Below are 22,796 nucleotides of genomic sequence, written 5' to 3' on the forward strand. Positions count from 1 at the left end.
CTAAACGAAAGTTGTAGAGCGTAGTCTCACCTACGCGTGGATATAAAGAAAGTCGAAAACGGAGTTCGTATGAAGAAGATATGAATTTCTGAAGTTTATTAAATAATTTGTATTTAAATTTAATCTTTAATTCGGATGTATATCCGAAGGAGTCACCGATCTGATCTGAAGTACGCCCAGCGTACCGCGAAGCATGACGCGCCTCGCACTCGAGTTCTTCGGATGACGCATGTAGTGACGCATTCGGAGGCTTACACCCCGCGTAAGGCAGTATGCCCAGCGTACTGCGAGGCCTCAGCCTCCTATAAATAGGATGCGAGGGTTCCAGGTATTTTTGCTCATTTCTTCTCCTTTTTGTGCCGAAGCTCTGCGCGTAAACCCCCGAAGCCATCCCGACACCCCGGATCTCATATCCAAGTTAAGAAGGAAGTTTTACGCTCCCGGGATCCCGAGAAGTGCGATTCCCGAGCCGAAGCTCTGCCCGCGAGAAGTTCGATTTTTGTAGAGATCTTCCAGATCTGCCGAAGAATACTACTTCTATAAGCCGTAGTGTTGTCCGATCATCTTCTGATCAGGTGAGTGTGTAGTTACTTTCTTCTACCGCATTATTATGATGTATTTTATATGAAATACGTGTTATGTGTATATTTTGTTGTTATGTGTGTGAATGTATATTCAGTTTCTTCTATCTTATAGATCCGATTATTTCTCTATGAAATACGTGTTATGTGTGTGTGCCTCATCTGTTATGTGGAAAATGTATTGATTGAGCATGCTATACAGGTTTTAAAACTATGTATAAAAATGTATATTTTTATCTACTAATATGTTGGGTAGAACATGGGTAGATAGTTGGTGTGTAATAAACAGATGAGAGGCCTCGATGTTGTTTTTATTCAGTCATCTAGCGGAGTTTAGATGACGACCACAGACTTTTCTAGACAGTCCTATGGAACGCTAGCAGGTTCGCCACATGTAGGTGTTAATGAACTTGGGTGTTCATTTGCTGTACTCCATCCCCCTCATGGTTGCCTTATTTGACTTATATTGCTGAGGAACCCCCGAAGCATGTGTTGTCGCCCCGATGAAATATTCTTAGACTAGGTCCCTTGTGTTAGTTATTTTTTATGGACATAAAGTGATAATAACGGGAATGGGTAACTGGGTTATTGTTGGTTGATGAAAATTAATTTAATTATTTATTGTGGGTTGAAAACCCTGTATGCTCACCAGGCTCCCAAGCCTAACCCACTCAGTTTTATTTGTATTACAGGAAGCGGCGCAAGGGCATAAGATGGATGAACCATCAAGTTGTTTTGTTTACAAGTCTGTATATGTATATATTTGTTGAATGACTTGTAATGTTATCATTTATGCTTTATGGTCTGTATCGGAACATGACATCCCGAGTTTTGATTATATAATAAAAATACATTTCTTTTATGAAATGCTTTGGTAAACATTGTTTTATCACGTTTTGTTTTTGGGAACAAATTCCGCAACTCTTTCAAATCAAAAGGATTTACTCTGAAATTATTTTAAAAGCATAAATGAAAATCGGTCTTTTCTGGCCGAGATTTTGGGGATGTCACAGTTGGTATCAGAGCATTAGTTTAAGCGAACTAGGAATTTGTAGGATTTCTAGACTTAAACTTAGAATGCTAAGTGGAATTTTGAGATGCGTGTCTGCTATATTTTAGACACGAGCACTAGTTTATTTTAGGAAAGTTGCCTAAAATGCTTTTATGTGCTAAATGTTATATGTTGCCATATATGATATTATTTGTTCGGATCTATGGTCTGTTGCCGACCGGATCTAGAAACTTTATGTGTGTAGGATTCTAAGCGTACGTCTACGATATTAGAACTAGCATGTAAACGTTTCGGAGTGATAAGGATGATTTGAATATCTATCGTGAATGAGTATCTAATTTCACCTTATTCGGTGTGTAGATCAAAAATGGTGAGAACAAGAAGTGGAGTTGGAAATGCTGATGAAAACAGGAATCAACCACCAGTGATTGAGTAAATACCTGTCGTAGCAGCAGCACCTGAGCCAATAACCATGGCTGGTGTGCAAATGATGATTCAAGCAATGTTGGATCGTCAGATGGATGAAACTAGGCGGTTGCTTCAACAGAATCATGAAGAACTGTCAATTCGTGTGGAAGAGCCCGAATTAAATGAAGGGCGCTCGGAAGGTGGAAACTTCAGTGGGTCTGTTGGTCAAGCCAACCCACCAATAGTTAGGCAAAACAACCATGATGGAAGGAATGATGGAATGGGAAGCAAGTACAAGGACTTTCTAACTTGCAAACCATCGACCTTCAATAGAAAGGAGGATCCGATTGGAGTTATGGATTGGATCCCAGAAATGGAATTGGCCTTCATGACTTGTGGCTGCAGAGGCAAGTTGCAGACTATCTATGCAGTGTGTCAATTTTGAGGTGGAGCCGTTCGTTGGTGGAACTCTCTAGGGAAGACGTTATGAAACTTAATACAGTGAATACAGTTATATACAATGAAATTATCTGGCAATACATTCTAAAAGAAACAGAGATAAACTGAATCAGACATAGTTTATCTATTAACTTTACATATATCAGTATGCGTTAAACAAGAACTAAAGGTCCCAAATTGTTCCCATAATAATTTGATTGGTTTGATTGTTTCCTTTACTGAAATTCATATAGTTATAATTGATAAAACATCCCTTATGCCCAGCATAATACATAAGGGGTAAAGATATTTATAAGTTTGCCAGATATTTATTTAAATACATCAGTTTAAGGTTTTGAAAACATTTCTATTTTTCTTGTATTCCCCCCTGAAAACATTGAACAACCATTGAAAAAGGGTAGGGTATGAACTCACCGGTTGAGAAACGCGTCAGTTTGGATCCTAAACGTCAGTTCTGGGTTTGCAAGCGCACAAGATTCCTATGTATTAAGAGAAGATACACATTTGTATCTAATTAGAACTTAAATTATTTATTAGATGAGGACATATGTTTCTAGATGCGAAAACACTTCATTACAAGTGTTTGGAAGGACCCGGGTGGCATTTGAGGACACATAAGGCTTGGATATGGAGTTTACTCTTCAAGAGTAAACTCATACTAGAGTTTTCGGCCCTAATGTACCATTCCCCATGAGTTTATGGCCGTAAACTCATGGTGGGGTGCTTTTGGTTGCTAAATGGCTTGAATCAATTAAGAGGGAATTTCTAGGGTTGGTTTCATGGCACGGAAAAGTGTTTTGAGTAAATTAGGGACCATATGAGGAGTTTAGGGAAGTAAACTCTATGTTTATGGCCGTAAACTCTTGGATACATAACCAAAATGCTTCTTGTTGGTCCTCAATTAATCATATGTGCTTTCAAGCTATTTTACAAGTCTAGTGGTGAAATTTAGGCATCATTTGACATGGTTTTAGGAGTTTATGGACCATGAATCCACCTTGTGGCCGTGAACTCCTTAGGGGGTGTTTTCCTTATGTTTTAGGCTCCTAATTCGTGTGTGGTTACTTCTAGAATTTATCCCAAGGCTTATGGTGTGTTTAAGTGGCATCTTAACACATTGAAATGAGTTTACTCTCCAAGAATAAGAGTTTACGGCCCAAGCATGTTCTTGGGCAGTAAACTCATGTTTACTCCTCAAAAATGATGATTAAGGTGTTCTAAGTCCGAAATGGTAAGCCATAAAATCATATCTAAGTCCCAAAGTTGGTTTGGAGGGGTTTTAAGGCTCTAAAACCCTCTTATTATGTGTTTACGGCCCAAGCATGCTCCAGGGCCGTAAACTCATGTTTGAGGTTCATTTTCATAGATTAAACTCGGATTTAAAGGCTAATGAGGTTGAACAACAAGTTAGGGAAGTTACCTTGAAGATTTGAAGCCTTAATTTGATGTTTTGGACCTAGTTCTTTGGTTTGAGGAGAGAGGTTAGAGAGAGAGTAGTGAGAGAAAAAAGCTTCAAATGGAAGCTTAATCATCTTTAAATAGGGTCTAAGATTTGGACACGGTGGAATTCTACCCAATACCGACGTTAGACGGGGCTTTTGGTCGCACCCGATTAAGTTGTCGTAATCCGGCGGGATTGAATTTAGAAATTTTCACATTAAAGATTTTGGGCCATTTTCATGAGTTTCTAAGGGATTTGAACACCCATTAGATTATAATAATCATATAATTTTGAATAACTTAGCCCAAAAACGAAACCGGAATTAATCGCTAAGAACGGTTTTTATGTACGAAGTGGGTTTCGGCGATGAACAACTTCGGATTGTTACATAAACCCTTTAGACAAGCTTGTCCCCCATACATGCACCCGTAGCTATTTATTTTAATTGAAGAATGCAGAAGACCATCATTCTTTTCTTCCATCTAATTTTCGGCCCATGCTTTCAAATAGAAGAAGATTTGTTTATTTTTTTTTAACTCAAAGTTTATAAAATATAAACTTTGTCTTTTGGTAAAAGACAAAAAGTCCTTATGGTCCAAATTATAAATCATACCATATGATATATTATGTTACTTGCTAATAAAAATTAATTAGTTCCTAGAAATAAATAATTCCCAATTTAATTATAAGAGTTTATTGAATATTTAATAAAATCAATTTCTAGTAAATAATCAATTATATCAAGTTGTTGTTACTGTAACCCATTAGTATCATATTTTAATTAGCAATATCACTTTAATATGATTCTTGATCATACTAGATCTGTCTCGCACGTCGCTCCATTCACTTGAAATGGACAGTTAGGTGTGGACCCATCACAAAATCCATTGAATATGGATGGCGTGTTTAAAACATTAATATTGTTGTTCGAGCCGAAAGCACCAAAAAATGCATGCCTAATACAAAGATTCTACGACGCAACAACTTCAAGTATGAATGTGGGGTGACCCTTGTCACCCATGAATTAGGACAACTACCCCAAGCCCAATAAAGACAATCTAAACTTCCAAGCATATCAGGAAAGCCATGAACACTAGCATGATGAGCATATAATGATTGAACGTCAGTAATAGTGCGTGTACACAAATACCTTGAACCTTAAATAGCGACAACACATCTGCAAAACTCATCCAAACCGTCCCTAGCTATCCAATCAGACATTTGAAAATATTCTTCCCATGATTCAGAAACATAACTATAAGCTAATTGGTGAACCGTAATTGTGCATTTTTTTATTTACGAAAACACATCTGCACCTCTTGTATCTCGATGTTGTCTAATATATTTAGAAATGTATGTAACATTAAATACTATAGGAAGAAATAAATGTTTCTCCATTCAGAATCTATGTCGAAACTGGTGTTGCCCGTAAACAAAATTTTCATTGAAGTAGTGTGCTATTAGATGGGTGTTTGCATCCCAACGATCTCTGAGAAGCATCTTTCGTGTCCTAGGTTCGACTTCTTCTTCTTCTTCTTATTATTATTATTATTCTTCTTGTACCGTATTCATAATCACTTCCCATGATTTCAGAACAGCCTGACTAACGGTTAGCAACAACTTATAATTTTCTAATGCATTTGCCATTTTTTAGGAGAGGTTTTTTAGAAAAAGTATGTAAAGTTATAAAAAAAAAGTAATATATGTTTGATTGGATAAGTTTTGGTTTATGTTTGTATTTATAGTGGTAAGAAAATTGAAAAATAAATAAATAAATGGAATCAATGGTCAAAAACCCACCCACGTTCCAATTTTTAAATCTTTACCACCGGTGGAAACTTACCAACGATACTTCACCGCCGGTGAAAAAAGGGGAGAGGGGAGGTGTTCACCGCCAGTAAAGCAGTCCACGTCAGACTACCGACGGTGAAAATTGTATCACACCGTTAGTCTTAGGCTAAAATGTGTGGTGATTTTTTTACCAATGATAAAAGTGTGCCACCTAGATGTCACATAAGTTTTTATATTTTTTTACAAATTTTACCTATGAACTAAGGTGTGGTGATGGTTTTACCTAGACAAAACTGAAAAATTGGTCCTTGTGGTATTCAAAAATCTTTGGATAGGGTCCAAAAAGTTTTCAACTTGCATGGATGGTCCAAAATCAAGAATTTTCTTTGGTTTTAGTCTTAAAATCATGAATTTCCTGTGAATTTGGTCCATAAAGCACTTGTAATGACCGTTTTGCCCTTCTAATTCCTTTTTTGTATCTTTTTCATATTTATTTTTATACTTTAATTGAAAATAAAAAATCTGACAAACACATACACACACACACACACTCTCTCTCTCTCAGTCGGATTTGGTCCCAACCCTATCTCCATTCATTGCACCTTCATTTTTCAAGCAACACCACAACACCACCGATTATCACCTCCTGTCAATTTCAAAGACAAATTTGGGTTTACCAACAATTCTTCCTATAACACCCCTTTAAATTCACCAACAAGGCGTAATCTCTAACTAGCAGATCATTAAATTCACGGGACTTTACCAATTCTCAGCATCACCAATCAAGACCTGCTCCACTCCTTACAAAAGCATCAATACACTATCAATGTTTTCAACTCAAGATAACGCAGTAATAGGTGATTCCAGGGAGGAATCATCAATTTCTGAACAAATCCTAGGTGGGGAAAATGAGATTGAAACATAAATGAAAGGGCAGAGTAAGGAGAAGGGGTATAGATCAAATAAACAAATGACCAATGATCTAGAGTTTACTGGAGCTTCAATCGATGTCAGAGTAAGATTTTAACTGTAAGGAAGGCCCAGGTAAGATTTTAACGGTGGAAGAGCTTAGAAATGCTTCGTTTGGATCTGATCGTTAGCCTCCATGCCTTCCTTCACCACCTTAGCGATGAAGACTTGGTTAGGGTTAGGAAGATATAGAGAAGGAAGCAGAGAAGGAGCTAAAGTGCATGGTGGTGAATAAAGGGATTCTAGACGGTGTTTGGGTATCAGCAATGGAGTCATACTTACAGATAGTAGGAACTTTTGGGACAAAGACAACAATGGTTGTGTTTCTTGGACTTCTATGGAGGTTACACGTTAGTGATGTCGTAGCAATTAGGGTGGTTCAGAGATTGGTCGGTGATTGTGTAAACGGAGAAGGATCTAGGATTAGGAATGCTTCGTGTGGATCAGGGATGATCTTTAGCCTTCATGCCTTCCTTCACCACCTTCGATCCATATCCACAGTATCAACCAGAGATCCATCTCCATTATGGACTGCAAATTGGGGGTGAGGGTCACCATCAATGGTGGCGTCATTTAAGGATTGTCGATTGAGAGAGAGATAGATAGAGAGAGGGAGAGGGGGGTTGTGGGATTTATTTTATTTTCTATTTTTTATAATTATTTAAATACTAAAACAAATAAAAAATGTAAAAAGTAATATTAAGGGCAAAATAGTCCTTTCAATTTTTTCAGGACCAAAACCAAAGGAAATTCTTGATTTTGGACCATCTATGCAAGTTGGAAACTTTTTGGACCCTATCCAAAGATTTTTGAATACCACAGGGACCAATTTTACAGTTTTGTCTTTTACCTATGAACTTTTTCTTTAATTTCAATAAAAAAAATCAAAACTTTTTTAATAAAAACCATACTAAAATTAAAAATAACATAATAAAAAGAATTACACTTTAGAAATCCTAAAAAATAACATTAAATTAAAAATAACATTAAAAACCTAAAAAAAGAACATGAAGTAAAAAACTACATTAAAAACCTAGAAAAAAACATAACATTGAAATTTCATTTATGTTTTAGATTATATTTTTCTCGAATCGACACCTTGACCAATTTATCTACCTCTTGATCTTCGGGGTCGAGGTGCCTCACGTCTTGCATTAACAACAAATATTGTGAGTTGGGCGGTTTCAACCATATGCTTCTTCAAAGTTGTATTCAACTGTGTCATTTGTGCCATCATTTCCTCCGATATAGTTGATCGCTCGGTTTTGATCGACGAATTTGAAGATGTCGCTTTTCCTTTTCCTTATACTCGAACTGTTGGTTTGTCCTTTCCCATGGGACGAGGGGTGAGTGCATTTCTTCCATGTCTTCACTATCATCATTAAGATCAATGCCTATGTGACTATCCAATGACATTTGTTGTGAACTCGAATATTAAGATGGCGGATTAGCAATGTCTTCATGTGTTGCAAGTTCCTTGCACCTAATAATTTTTTTTGACAACTTCCCACCCATGAATGAACTTAAAAGGATTTAGCATGTCATCTTGGAATTTTGTGTGCGTCTTTTTCAACAAACTCGCCTCACTTTCTCCGCTAGCGTTATGCTTTTCAGAGTTTCTATAAATTTTGTTCCAATGCGTCATGAGTTCATTTACAAGATTCCATTTCAACTTACGTTGGTCGGATGTTCGGTAATCTGGATCTCAACCCATTCCCTTACAAGATTGGCCCTTTTCTGTGTCGTTATCTTCGTATATGTCGAACCATGCCTTTGCTAACTCCATCTTTTCTTTCTAACTCCATCTTCTCGGAACGACCTTCCTTTTTTTTTTAAGTTGTTCTTTGGGTTCAGAATATGGAAGATGTTTAGTTGAGGGTTTGAAAGGGGCAGATGGGATTGAAATCGGAATTGGTTTTGCGTTTGGTTTTGGGATGTTGTACGGGGGTGAGGATTGGAATTGGAATTGTTGTGGCATTTGGAATCATGAATAATAGCTAGGAACACCACCTACAAATTCTTGGTTTTGAGATAAACTTGATGGATCCATTTGTGGCTGGTAAGGTGAGGTGATGTCAGATCGTAACCGAAGAGTGCAAATGGGTTGGAAGCAATTTGGTTTGGATTGAACATTATTAAAGAGTCCCGATGTTTCTGCGATAATTTCTTCAATGAAACAGTTGTTGCTCAGGACATGAAGTTTTCCAAAATGACAATGAATGTCTTCGGGATGGGTTTTGTCATTGATTGAGAATTGAAAAGTCCTGTCAGGTAGGACGTAGGGATGTTCAGTATCAAACCGAGGTGGAGATTTCTCTTTGGTATTTACCCATTTGACCATCCCCAATTATAAGTATTGCATACATACTCATTATTAACCAAGTTTTCAATTGCTTCACTTTCATTAAAGAGATTTTCTATTAATTCGTTTAAACGTACAATTTCAGTTTGAGCTAAATCTTGTTGATTGAAAGAAACATCTAACTAAGTTTCACTAAGCAACCTAACATCTTTTTCTAGTTTCATATCGGCTTCTAACATGGTGACCTTAAGCTTTTTGTCTTCTCGTCTTCCTTTTAAGTGATAAAGCTCTTGGGTTGATATGTTCTTTTCATCTAAGGCTTTGTTATAATCTGAAAGGACGTCAGCACATGTTTAAGTAAGTTGTTCTAGATGTGGTTTACATTCATGCATGTTATAATTGTTTGACTAAATCATAAATTTTACTTGTTCAACGATCCTGATAGTCCCTTCCTTTGCCATGAAGCATTAGTTTTTATTTAACTATGTAGTGTTCTCCTTTTTCTTTGCAACCAGACACAATTTTCCTCGTTTCCTTTTGTTTTCATTGTCCTCATCTTCATCTCTCAAAGACCATACTTGGTGGTCTCTTCTTACTTGTGCTACAAAATCTTTCTCAATCTTTTCTCTGTCTTCAGCTTCTTGAGCCATTCTAAGATATATTGCTTTGTCTTTCACAATGTTTGCTTGACAGTCTCTTGCGAAGTGATTTTCCTTGTGACACTTGTGGCATATGAGAACTCCTTATTTTTTCTTCGGTACTAGTTGTGGTATCTGCATATTTTTCTTCTTTGGATGCTTCAGTGGAGTTTGTGATCATCAGTGGTGTATTTTGAGACTGAGGTTGATATGGTGGGTTTTTAGGATATCTAGAGTACTGATGATAAGGTTGAAAGGAGTTGTTTTGAGGATTGTAGTTTCGGTTGAAAGGAGGTCTTGTGAACTGTTGATTTTTTCGGTAGTTGGGTGGAGGGAGGTTGTTGAACTATTGACTAACAAGGGCTAATACGTGTTGAAAATCTTCTTCGTCAACAGGTTGCATCTCTGGTTCATATTAATATAGTGTGTTGTCATATGAGGTTTTATATGATGACTCTCTAGTATGATCATACTGAGGAGATCGGTTGGTGGGCTGTAGTGAGCAGGCGACTAAAGCGAGTGGTCCACCTAGTTCTTTGAAATCTTTCATCATTGTAGATTCTTGAGCTCGTAGCTCACCATAGAGCTTGTACAATGATAGAGTTTTGATTTTGTTGTCACATTGAACTATCATCTTCACCATTGTCCACTACTATCCTAAGCCAATCAAGAATTGAATATTTGTTTCATGATTGCTTCGGGTGATACCTGCATTTGAGAGTTTGGTGGCGATGAGGTTGATCATTTTGAAGGAATCATCAAGACTTTCACCAAGAAGAGCTTTAAAGTTGTTGAACTCGTTCAGTGTAATGGTTAGATTTTTGTCTTGAGCTTGCTTTGTAACTTCATAAAGATTTTTAAGAACATCCTGTATTTCTTTTATTCATTTAAAGTTAATAATACGATCGAAACTATCAGGGGGAACTCCATAATAGATTTCATAGAAGCAATTTCGTCTTTCTCCATCTTCTCAATGTCATCGTTGGTAGGTCTGGCCATGACAACTTGATCTTCTCCAAGTCTGACTTGATCGTCATCGACGCCAATGGGAGTAAGGACATGTGTATGTGGTTCTTTCTCTACAGATCTCCAAACTTCTTTACCAAGTCTTTTTAAACATCTTTCCATACGTTGAGACCAGTGATGATATTTTCTTGCAACAAGTGTTGGATCTCGATTAGAACCTCCAACACTGTTAGATATATTTAAAGAGTAAGCTTGTGCCATATTTCCTTGAAAAATGAACTAAGTGGTATAGAAAGCCTTTTAAATCAGAGTTTTTCTTTAGAAAATGGGTTATGTCTTTAAAGAAATTTAAAACGCAACCACTATGGCTCTGATACCAATTATGGAGAGAAGAACTTTAAGATGATTTTGTAGAAATATAAGTTAATCTCAATGGATCTTTTGATAAGCTTAACAATAAAAAATATGTGGAATAACAAGGACGGATATAACAACAAGATTAATCGGTAAATATAGGCAAGAATAAATACTTAGTTGAATCGTAACACGGTTTATATCCAAACACGAGTTAGTTAGTGATGAATAACATAAGAAATAGATGAAGATAATAGAGACTTGTTTTCAATAGAGAGTAATACAATGAAAGTCTTAAAGAAGTGGGTGCTTAAATCAATTGACATGATCATCTATAAATAGTTGAACAATTTACAAGATAAATAATAAAATACTCCAAAATAAGGCGTCTCTGATTTCCATGCTTTCAATGATATGACTCAACGACTACTCAATGTCTGAAAAGGTGAACAATACTTTTCTGTCATATATGATTACAAAAGAGAAAATAGTCTACTCTTTGGGTCATTCTTCTCTACTCCGGTATCAGGTCTTTAGTGAGATCTTCAAGTCTTCGTAACATCTTCTACCACAACAACAAAACATGTCTTCGGTTTTATCAATACACTTCTTAGCTGTCGAGCGTCACTTCATGTTTCAACAAAACCCTCTAGAGACCATAACCTATATGGGAGGTTATAGAATTGGTCAATGTTCAACTTTTCAACATTGTCACATTTAGTCATTCCACTTTTAATTAATCCAATTAATCCCAAAATTATTTCCAGTTAATTTCTGACTAATTTTTAATTAAACAATAATATTTATAATTAATATATTATTCTCATAATATATTAATAAAATCATTTTTTATTTCTAATTAATCTCTTAATCATATAATAAATTAATAAATCAGTCTCTCTCTCCAAAAAGCATTTCAGTCAATTACTAGGTTTGAGGGCAACCCAAAAAGACTTTGCTAATAATTCAACATTATACTAATTTAGTTATTAGCATAAACACTTAATCTAACAGTGTCGGCTGTTCCTTTCTCTTTTTTCTTCTCCGACGATGTTGACGTTGGATAATGTAAGGGTTCTGGCAACAGGTGGTAGTCCAGCAACAGTGGTATTCTGGTGGTGGTCTAGCATCGTTGAAGAGAGAGAGAGAGAGAGAGAGAGAGAGAGAGAGAGAGAGAGATAGATAGATAGATAGATAGAGATGGTGTTTGTGTATTACTAGAAGCATGTGAGTGGATAAGGTTATTAGGGATGAGATTGCATTTTTATAATTTTAAATCAGAAAAATAAGAAAAATACAAAAGGAATAGAAAAGAAATTAATAAGGGTAAACTCGCCATTTTAAAATAGTTCAATACAAATTGGACCAAAGTCACAACAAATAAAACGTTTCGGGCCAATGATGCAACTTTAAAACATTTTGGACTAAAGTTACAATTTTTGACAAAGCACAAGACCAAAATTTCAATTTTGTCTATTATTTATTTAGTTGTCTATTACTAAGTGGCTCCTACATTACATTTCACACCACTTTATTTGTAACGTCCCAAAAATAATGACATAAAATTTTTTGTTTTTAAATTGATAAATCATTAATACATATCATTTCCTTAAAACCAAGGTAATCGATATTTACCAAAACTTCCTCAAATCAACGTAAATCACAGAATCCGGAAACATGTGGTGTGTGCCTTGCAACCATCCCGAGCTCTTCCATTTGAAAACCAAAGCACCTGAAACATAAACTGAAAACTATAAGCACAAAGCTTAGTGAGTTCCCCAAGATACCTCATGCCATACATGACTTATCACATAACGGGAATCGCCCACTGAGATACGGACCTTGCCCACACTCGCATAATGGGCCCCGCTCACTGAGATACGGGCCCCGCCCACACTCGCATAACAATCCCTACCCACTAAACATATAACCATATAATCATATAACATTCAAACACATGCAAAAATCACAAAGATAGTAGCATACTGCACAATCATCGGGCCCCGCCCACATACAAATCATATATGCATAACATGATACTAGCATATAGAATAACCATCAGGCCCCGCCCAGTAAGCATACAAACACATACACATGCTAGAGTCAAGCATACATCTAGCACTCTATATAGCAAACCATGGGTCGATATTAGTGTCTTTGACCCACTAAACATAGTGAGGAAACTCACCTCACACTGCTGAATCTTGCGGATAAATCTCTGGCTGCTAGCTGACTGAACCCCGAAGTATCAAAAATCAAAACAACACTTAATCAACATTTGGGTCCTAAACCATAATCATAAATCCATACTCGGTGAAAAAAGACCATTTTACCCCTAACCAAGCTTAGTCCAAAACCATGGCCCAAACTCATAACTTAAAACGCCAAAAAGCCCAAATAACCAGCCGAGGCCCAAATATGGCCTAATTTTCCAAATTTGGCCCAAACCCCCTTACATGGGCCTTACCCTAAATCCCAACCAAAATTCCTAGTCTGAGACATATGTACTCAGATGGCCCATTAAGAAGTCAAACACCTAAGCCCAAAAAGGAAGTCCAACATGAAGCCTAAAAGCCAAAATCCTCCCGACTGAGTACGCGGGGCGTACTCAGCTATACGTAAAGCGTACATGCAATTTGTCTTGTATGTTGCACGTACAGACTTGTACGCCTAACGTACTCATCCATTAAGCCAAAACTCCTTTAAGCACTTAATGCTCAAGACCAGGAGTCCAAACTACATAACTACTTCTTAAAGAACATCTAGAACCATAAAGTCATTGACTTGATGACTTTACATGCCCCAAAAGAACCCAACATCAAAATAAAGCATTATACTTTCACAAAATGGACACCATCTCAAGCATGGGGGATTCCAAACCCTAAAGGAGACAATTTTAAGCATTTAGAACCTCAGAAACACCAAGAGTGGCAACTCATAGCTCCTGGAGTGGTACCAAACCACTAGATCTCATTCTTGGGATCAAAATGAACCAAAACTCATGCAAACTAGATCTAAGCTAACAATGAGCAAGATCAAAGCTTTTTACCTCAAACAAGCTGGGAATGAAGTGTATAATCCAAATCCATACGCTCATCCTTTATTCACAACCTTGCATTAGACTCCATCTTCTTAGAAATGACCTAAAAACACCAAAATGCACACCTTGAGCTCAAAATCACAACCATAGAGGCTTAGAGACGATTTCTAGGGTTTTGGGGACTTGGAGGCTGGTAAAGAGGCCAACCCTAAAGACTTAATGAGATTATATAGGGTACAACTCCAAAAATTAGGGTTTTCATTTTTCCTTCGTACGCCCCATCGTACGAGGTCGCACAAACCTGATCTGACCCTCGCAATACGCTAAGTGTACTCAACATTACGTGCAGCGTAATGCCCTTCACATGAGTGTGCCTCGCGTACTCCCTAGGTACGCCCCACGTACTAGGGGTTCCCCACAAACCCTAACATATTCCGAATACCATAACTTATTCGCTATAATTCCAATTCCGAAGATCCTTATATCCATAAAAAGGTAACGAGAAGCTCTACACTTCCATCAACTCATACATGCCTTACTAAATCCCGAATAAACATCCATTTTCCATAGAAGCCCGAGCTAACAAATTATCGAAATACCCTTTGACTCCAAAACACAAACTGAATACTCAAATCATTCAAAATACATCATCCACCTTCAAATGAGTCCAAACTCAATTCTTCAAGGGTCCTATGCCTGCTAATACCCAATCCCTGATCACTACCCCAAAATGGGAAATGATTCGAAATAGGACGCTACATTATTACTAAGCAGGCCTCACCCAATCTCTCATTGTTCTTTGATGGTTTATTGTATTTAAAATTGTAATTGAAGCATGTTTTTAAAAGCTTTGAAATGAAATAAGTGTTAAAGCCTAAAAGAGCATGTAATCCACATATTAAAGTTGCATAGAATTAAAGTTGAAAAATAAACCCTAATTCAACTATCCCAAGTCCTAAAAACCTATTTGGGCCATTGCATCGATCATTGGAGCTTTGTTTCCAAGAAACTCCTCCTCCGAAACCAATGAATCAAAATCTTTCTTCTCCTCCCAAAGTAATGGCAACTTCGATCCCATTTTCAGTAGCTCTAAGGGAAACAAAAAGAAAGTGTCTTTGAGGCTTTAAATAGAGAAATAGGTTAATTGGTAAGTGGGTTTTGACTTTTGAAGGGAAAGAAGGAAGAAGTTGTGTTGTTTAAGAGAACAAATCATGGTGTGTGATTAAGAATCATGGTGTTGCTTGAAAATAGTTTAGCTGGGACGATTTTAGGAAAAAAATTAGAAGCTTAATTGATGTTTTAACAATCGATTTATTTATTTAAGAACATGTAAACGAGATAGAGACTCGGATGGTGGGAGATTAGTAACATGCGAGAGGAATGATGTGTTATTGTTGCTGATGAAAAAACATATGCGAATTATTTTTTATATAAATATAGATGGTAAATTCGTTATTTAATAAAAATTAATAGAAAAAAAGAAAATTTTTCAAAAAAATCTTATTAATTTGGAAAAATTTACGAATATATATATTTTTTAATAGAAAAACCTAAAAATTCAACTAATTTTTACAATTTAATCATTTTTTTAATCTATTTGACAAGTCATATTTCCAAGTGGCACTCCACCTTAGAAACACTAATGACATGGCATTTGTGACGGGGATATTTTGTATAAAATTTGTTCCTAGGCTTGAACCTCAACTTTAACAAACACAAAGACACATACCAAATTTGAAATTTCCTTTAAAATTTAAGAGAAAAAACAAAATTATTTTCATACTATCAACTATAATTATCTTGTCATTGATACAAAATAAATAGTAAGTACGATCCATAATTTCTTTCAATTTAATATAATTTTAGGTTTAAAAATCTTTGTACAATTGCCAAAAAGGTGTAATCACATTATCACATAGCATATTTTTTTCCTTTATTTTTACATTAATTTCCTCCTCATTTCCATCGTACAATTATTTACTTAACTCATCATCACATGGTATTCTGCTCGGACTTATTATAGGTGTCATATATCTCTTTCTCATCTCCCTCTCTTTCTCCTACAGGAAATGTGCGATTCCTCCTCTGAAACATCATGACCTCCATGATCATGATCATGATCAACCCTCATTCATCCTTCAAAACCCTTCCATTTCTTCTTCTTCTCATTCTTCATCAATCTTCTGCACTTACAACTGATGGCATTCGTTTACTTTCTTTCAAATACTCTGTTTTAAACGATCCTTTAGGTGTTCTAGACACCTGGAGCTACACCGACGCCACTCCATGTTCATGGCATGGCGTCGTCTGCGAGAACACATGTGTCACCGGAGTATCGCTTCCCAGTTCGGGACTCACCGCCACCATTCCCGCCAATCTGGGTTCGATTCTACACCTTCGGGAAGTGAATTTATCGAATAATTCAATCAGTGGGTCTATTCCTTTGTCTTTGTACAATGCACCTGAACTCGAGACTCTTGATCTTTCCAATAACTTGATGTCCGGCGAGTTTGAGTTCGTCGGAGGGTGGCGGAGCTTAAGGTATCTTAACATGTCTGGTAACTCGTTGACGGGAAAGCTGCCGCAGAATCTTGCAGCGCTTTCAAACTTAACGGTGGTTTCTTTGACTGGTAATCAGTTTTCCGGTGAACTTCCTTCTGGGTTTGAGTCTGTTGAAGTTTTGGATCTGTCAAAAAACTCCATCACCGGTTCGTTACCGGAAAAGTTCGGTAGTGGTGATCTTGTTTACTTTAACATTTCACACAACAATCTCTCCGGCGAGATACCGCCGGAATTCGCGATCAAAGTTCCAATAACCGCGACAATTGATTTGTCATTCAATAATCTCAAAGGAGCAATCCCCGAATCCGACATTCTCGTCAACCAAGACGAAGAATCATTCGCCGGAAACCCAGAGCTTTGCGGGAAGCCATTAAAAAACCTCTGCGAATCCTCCTCTTCGTCGACCACCGGACCCAACTCCACAACATTCACTCCAGCTATCGCCGGAATCCCTCAATCGTTCCCCTCAACTCCTTCACACAACTCTTCAAATTCAAAAAGCCGATTCAAAACCAGCACAATCATCGGAATCGTCGTCGGAGACATCGCCATTGTCGCAGTTTTAGCTCTGGTTTTCATCTACATAGTGAAAAAACGACGAGGGGCTCCATCAAATCGCCATCAAGACGAAGCTAAAGCTTCAAACAGGGAATACGATTGGGGGTCATCAGAAGAAGAACACAAATGGCTACGTTCATGGGCATGTTTAATGAAGAGAAGAAACACCGGAGGAGAAGATGAAGAAGAAGGAGAAGAAGAATCAAGCCAAAACTCAAGCTCGGAAAACTCCGACACCGAAAGTAGGCCACCGGAAACCATTAAACTCGACAATCCGGTAACTAAAGATGTCGAAAAGAGGGGATTAGTGACTGTTGATGGTGGTGAAAAGGAGCTAGAGCTTGAGACATTGTTGAAAGCTTCTGCATATATTCTTGGCACAACCGGTTCGAGTATAATCTACAAGGCGGTTTTGGAAGATGGAACTATGTTAGCGGTTCGTCGGATCGGAGAAAACGGGTTAGACCGGTTTAAGGATTTTGAGAACCAGGTTCGGGTTATAGCGAAGCTGGTCCATCCGAATCTGGTTCGGATCCGTGGGTTTTATTGGGCTGCGGATGAGAAGCTTGTAATCTACGACTACGTTCCCCATGGCAGCTTGGCTAATGCACGTTACAGTGAGTCATCTTTCTTTGATTTTTTTTTCGTTATGCGCATTTTAGCATCCCCAAGATGTGCATGTTAGCGTTTTCTATAGAGTCACGACTTTTAATAAAACGTACCATAAACTTTAGTTACAAAGTAAACAGTCAAAAATAATTTAAAGGTGAGAAAAATGATTATAAAGTAACATTAGAAAGTGCATTTTTAGTATGATTAAAAATGGTGAGTTTAACATTTTTTTTCTTTATTGATTTTAAATTTCATTAATAATTGATAGTACATTGTATTGAAAAGTACTTTTAATAACCACTATTTGATATTGTTAAATAAAATAATGTGAAGTTGTAGATACTTGAGGAACTTATAAATGAGTTTTAGACTATTTTATAATACACATATATTTCGACTTATTTTCGTTATAATTAAGTATTTGAGTTATACGTATTTAAGTTGTGAATAAAAGATAATTAAATTAGTATGTTTTCTTAGAAATTGATTAAAACATGCCATCTTGTTTCTGAATATAGAATATGTAATTACATTTTTTTACAAGATTGGAATTTATTTAAGAATATTTTAGGAAAAATAATAGAGAACATAGATTCTTATCAGTGTAATCATTTTGAATTAGAATGAGATCCATTATTATATATTTCCTTTAATTACCTACCAATCTAAAATCAGTAAGCACATGCGCAATCTAGCTTTCCAACATAACTATCGCTAAACTGAGCTGTTGGCGGGGGACCGATAGTGGAGTAGTTGTAACTGAACCCTTTGTTTTATTAATGTACCCCAAGTCAACTCTTACGTATCACTTAAATTTTGTCCTGTGGCGTATGATAGCAAAAAAGGTTTTGGAGTTGTCAATTATACAAATTACTGGGGGCCCAAATTTATAAAACCAGTAAACTTATTCAATTTATTTAAATTTTAACACGTCTCCTTCACTTACTCGTTTCATCACTAGTGTTGAGTCCATAGGATTCTTTAATTGAAGAATATATTAGATGTTACACAAGTAAATAAATAATTCAAATCAAATAGTGTTATTTTCAACAAAAAAAAATCGAATGTTCATTGACATGTTTTATTGTCTTGTTCTTTTTGTAGAGAAAGTTGGTTCTTCCCCTTCTCCGCTACCATGGGAAGTGAGGCTCAAGATAGCAAAGGGCACGGCTCGTGGACTATTGTACATCCATGATAAGAAACAAGTCCACGGAAATCTCAAACCAAGTAACATTTTACTAGAATCCGATATGGAGCCCAAGATAGGAGATTTCGGGCTTGAAAGACTGCTAGCAGGCGATCAAAGTTACAAAGTAGGTGGATCAACTCGAAACTTTGGTAGCAAAAGGTCAAATACCTCTCGAGAAAGTTTCCCAGATATCGTGATGGGGTCAAACCCGAGCCCTAGCCCAAGTTCCATGGGGTGCATTTCACCATATTATGCCCCAGAGTCTCTAAGAAGCCTAAAGCCTAGTCCAAAGTGGGATGTGTACTCGTATGGTGTGGTGTTGCTTGAACTTTTGACTGGGAAGGTTATTATATCAGATGAGTTTGGTCCGGCTAGCATGACGTGGAGCTCCACGCTGACAGTTGAAGAGAAGAAAAAGGTGTTGCGGATGGTTGATGTGGCGATTCGTACTGACTTGGAGGGTAAAGAGGATGCCTTGTTGGCACTACTAAGAGTGGCTTATGGTTGTATATCACCTGTCCCACAAAAGAGACCACATATGAAAGAGGTGGTCCATGCTCTTGACAAGTTCCCTTTGGCTTCTTTTTCATATTATTAGGAAAATGGGAAATTATATTATTAGGAAATGGGAAAATTGTAGAAATAGATATGTATTTATGGTTGGGAAAATAATAATTATATGTTTTTTTTTAATATAATGTTTATCTTCAAATTATAACTTATTAATCGCTAGTTCGTTGTCATAAGAACATGAAATTAGAACTAGAAGTCTAGAACACTGTGATTGCTAAAACTTAAACTCAATATTGCAAAGAGGATTCGGGATTTGGGTCTACAATAGGCCCTCTAGATCGACGCCCCAAACTAGCGGTACATCATCACAACCTCTAAATTATTTAGTGCAAAATGATGTGGTTGTTATTTTTTAAATATAGTTTTTTTAATAATACTTAGGGAATTTATTTCTAAAGATATTCAGAAAACGGACAATTTGCCTCACAATAAAAAGGTATCGTTTTATATCTTGTCCGTCTTGTTGAAATTAATATTAGAACGTGTTCGGTACGGAAGGTTTGAAAGTGTTTGAGAGCCTCTAGTTTCTAGTGTTTGACAAAACGTTCCATTTTGAACAGAAAGTCTGGTTCGACACTACAAGCTTCTAGCATTAGTTTAAACAAAACGCTTCAAATCCAAATGTTGATTCATGTAGCGTTTAACAAAATACTACAAGCTACCAGCTAATTTTTGCCGAACACGCCCTTAGTGTACATGTATCATTTAGCATAGCGGTAATTGTAAATCCATATCTATTGATACATCTTATTTATTTTGACAAATGAGAATCAATTTAATTATAAGAAAATATGTCCGATTATATGATATCAGAGTTTTAATTTGTTTTTTATTCTCTCTTCTGTCATCGATCCTATGTATGTCTCCAATATAAGCCCGTGTCCCCCTCATACGAAGAAACCCTAGTTGTCGTGACCATCATGACGAAAAAATAAACTTCCAAAAAAAACCTTTTAGAATAACGAATAACAAAGCATACGTCCACTTGCGCTAAATTTAAACAAGCCCAACTGTGAGGTGTTGCATGAGCTTTTCGAAACACATCAGTTGAGTTTCGATGGGCTAGATCACCTTAGTGGCGCCGATTGTAGCAATCCTGATCAACAAATGATAAAACTCGACCCATTGTGGAAGCTTTGAAGTTATCAATAAAACCCTACTTCAGAACATATTGAAGAATAGTCTTAACACAAGAGATGTTTGGAAGAGTCTCGAGGATTTATTTTAGACAATGAAGATGTGTGATCAATGAAACTTGACAATGACTTACACACCATTCAGAATGGCAATATTTCCATTACCGATATTGTAAATGCATTAAAGTAATTTACAACCTACTCGCAAACATTGATGAACATGTTCCCAACAAGAACTTGGTAACGTACTTGATCAACAAACTAGGTGAGAAATACAAAAAATTGTAGGGATTATACATCACCGATCGCCCATGCATTCGTATCATTATGTGTGTCGTCCCATGACACTGCTTGAGGAATCTCGCCTCAACTGCATATTGTAATACCCTGATATTTTTCAAATTTTAAAATGCTATGACTGTAAAATCTTTTTTCGGAATTAACATGCATTTAATAAAAACCCAGTCCCACAAAACATTTACATTTAAAGCATTAGGTGTTACCATTAAGCATCAATACAACCATAGAAAGCAAATATGAATTACATCAATATCATTAATAAGGAATTTGGCAAACTCCATTCCATTCTCTACCTCTTAACTTTTAACTTCAATCTATCATCTTCACTCCTTAACTACATCCTAGGATACATGGCATAAAAAAAGATACGTAATACAAAAATGTATCGTGAGCTACGCGGGTTTGTGGCCCAAAACATTTATCACATTTTCATCAAAAACATTTCATTATGCAAAACATATTTCAAATAGACATTTTACCCTTGTCAAATCAGACTTTCATCTTGGAAAGCTAAGTCCTTGTCTTTCGGGGGGCGTTTAACCGTTGTCAAATCCGTACCGGGGAGCTTTCCACTTTAATATTATTTTTTTATTTAAGGCTCTTATGTCTGTCATCAATGAAATTAAACGCATCCATAGACGCTATATGTGAGGAGGTAACAACGAGAACTCAAATATTTTTTTGGGTCCATTAGTAGACGGTTCTTGCTAGCAAAGCAAATGGGGGCTTAGGAGTCGGTTCTTTGAAAACATTAACCTTGCTCTGTTTTTTAAATGGATTTGGTGGCTTAAAATTAAGAGCTCTGGAGTTTGGCATAAGGTGATTTACAGTATACACAAGGTGATAACTGGAAAATTCTTGTCAACAACCATCACTAGAGATTACCATTGACAAATAATAAAAAATAAAGTTTTTCATATTTCAGGAAAATATGATTAGATATACTACAATTTTTAAGTAAGAAAAATGTTAATAGGGTCAAAAATGAGTGTAGAAAAATGTTAATAGGGTCAAAAATGAGTGTCCAAAAAGTTATACCGCTATTAATAATGGTTAGCATACTTGTAAAGTGCATAGCAAAGTGGTCTCAATGATATAAACTTTGTAAAACTCTAACTCCGATTGGAGGAGTTATGATTTTATTAAAAGTAAAAAATCAATCTCGTTAATAACGTTATTAATGTCAAAATGGTATAAGGAAATCGGTTGAGTTTTGGCTAACGAAACTAAAAGGAAAGTCGTAGTACTCCGATAGATAAGAACTTTAAAATGAAAAATGTCAACAACAGAGTTCATTTAACGAAGATACGGTTTTTAGAAAAATATAAAATACGAGTTTAAAATAAAAGTTAGAATTTTGGCAACGCAACCTTAAGGAAAGTTGTAGTACTAGAAGTTATCTATACAGATATATAAAGAGGGTAAGAAACAAGATTCATATAATGAAGATATGAACATTTATAAAAGATTAGAGTTGCATACCAATTGCGCGTTGTGCTCGAAGCGCACGTCTGACACCCAAGTTCGTTGAGATTTGAGAGACTTGGATCATCAGAAGAGTGGCATGTGGCAAGCTTTGGATGAAGCCACGAGTCGAGTGCATGACGTGTACGAAGTGCGACGTATGCATAAGCACTATAAATAGAGGTGCTCACTTTCTGAATTCTTCATACCATAAATTCTCTCTCTTGATCTATCTCAAAAACCCTCCTAATGGTGCGGCACTTCGGATGCAGTAGCAAGGAAATCCCCTATCTTGCTACTAAGGTGGGTTCACGGCCCCATTTCACTATTTTAAAGGTTTTATGGGAAGAAATACATGCTTATCAAACTGATTTATCAAAATATATTTATATCTATAAATATTAGTAGTCATATAAAGAATGAAACCTTAGGATAATGTAA

General features: G+C 36.4%; 1 protein-coding gene across 1 annotated transcript; it reads left to right on the forward strand.

Annotated features, from left to right (window-relative positions):
* The first annotated feature begins 15,952 nt into the window (after window positions 1–15,952).
* Window positions 15,953–19,600, forward strand: LOC145093192 (putative LRR receptor-like serine/threonine-protein kinase At4g37250). The gene is made up of 2 exons (XM_079031261.1): window positions 15,953–17,698; window positions 18,798–19,600. Exons 1-2 carry the CDS (start codon window positions 16,057–16,059, stop codon window positions 19,478–19,480), a joined length of 2,325 nt encoding a protein of 774 aa, XP_078887387.1. The 5' UTR covers window positions 15,953–16,056; the 3' UTR covers window positions 19,481–19,600.
* The last annotated feature ends 3,196 nt before the right edge of the window (window positions 19,601–22,796 follow it).

Source organism: Lactuca serriola, chromosome 3 (genome assembly GCF_051521515.1).
Source record: "Lactuca serriola cultivar US96UC23 chromosome 3, Lser_US96UC23_V15, whole genome shotgun sequence".
NCBI classification, from domain to species: Eukaryota; Viridiplantae; Streptophyta; class Magnoliopsida; order Asterales; family Asteraceae; genus Lactuca; species Lactuca serriola.

Bases quoted from the DNA above. Each gene is read 5' to 3' on its own strand.
- LOC145093192 (XM_079031261.1), top strand. From the start codon at position 16,057: ATGACCTCCATGATCATGATCATGATCAACCCTCATTCATCCTTCAAA. The intron at 17,699-18,797 runs GTGAGTCATCTT...TTCTTTTTGTAG, and splicing joins CTTGGCTAATGCACGTTACA to AGAAAGTTGGTTCTTCCCCT.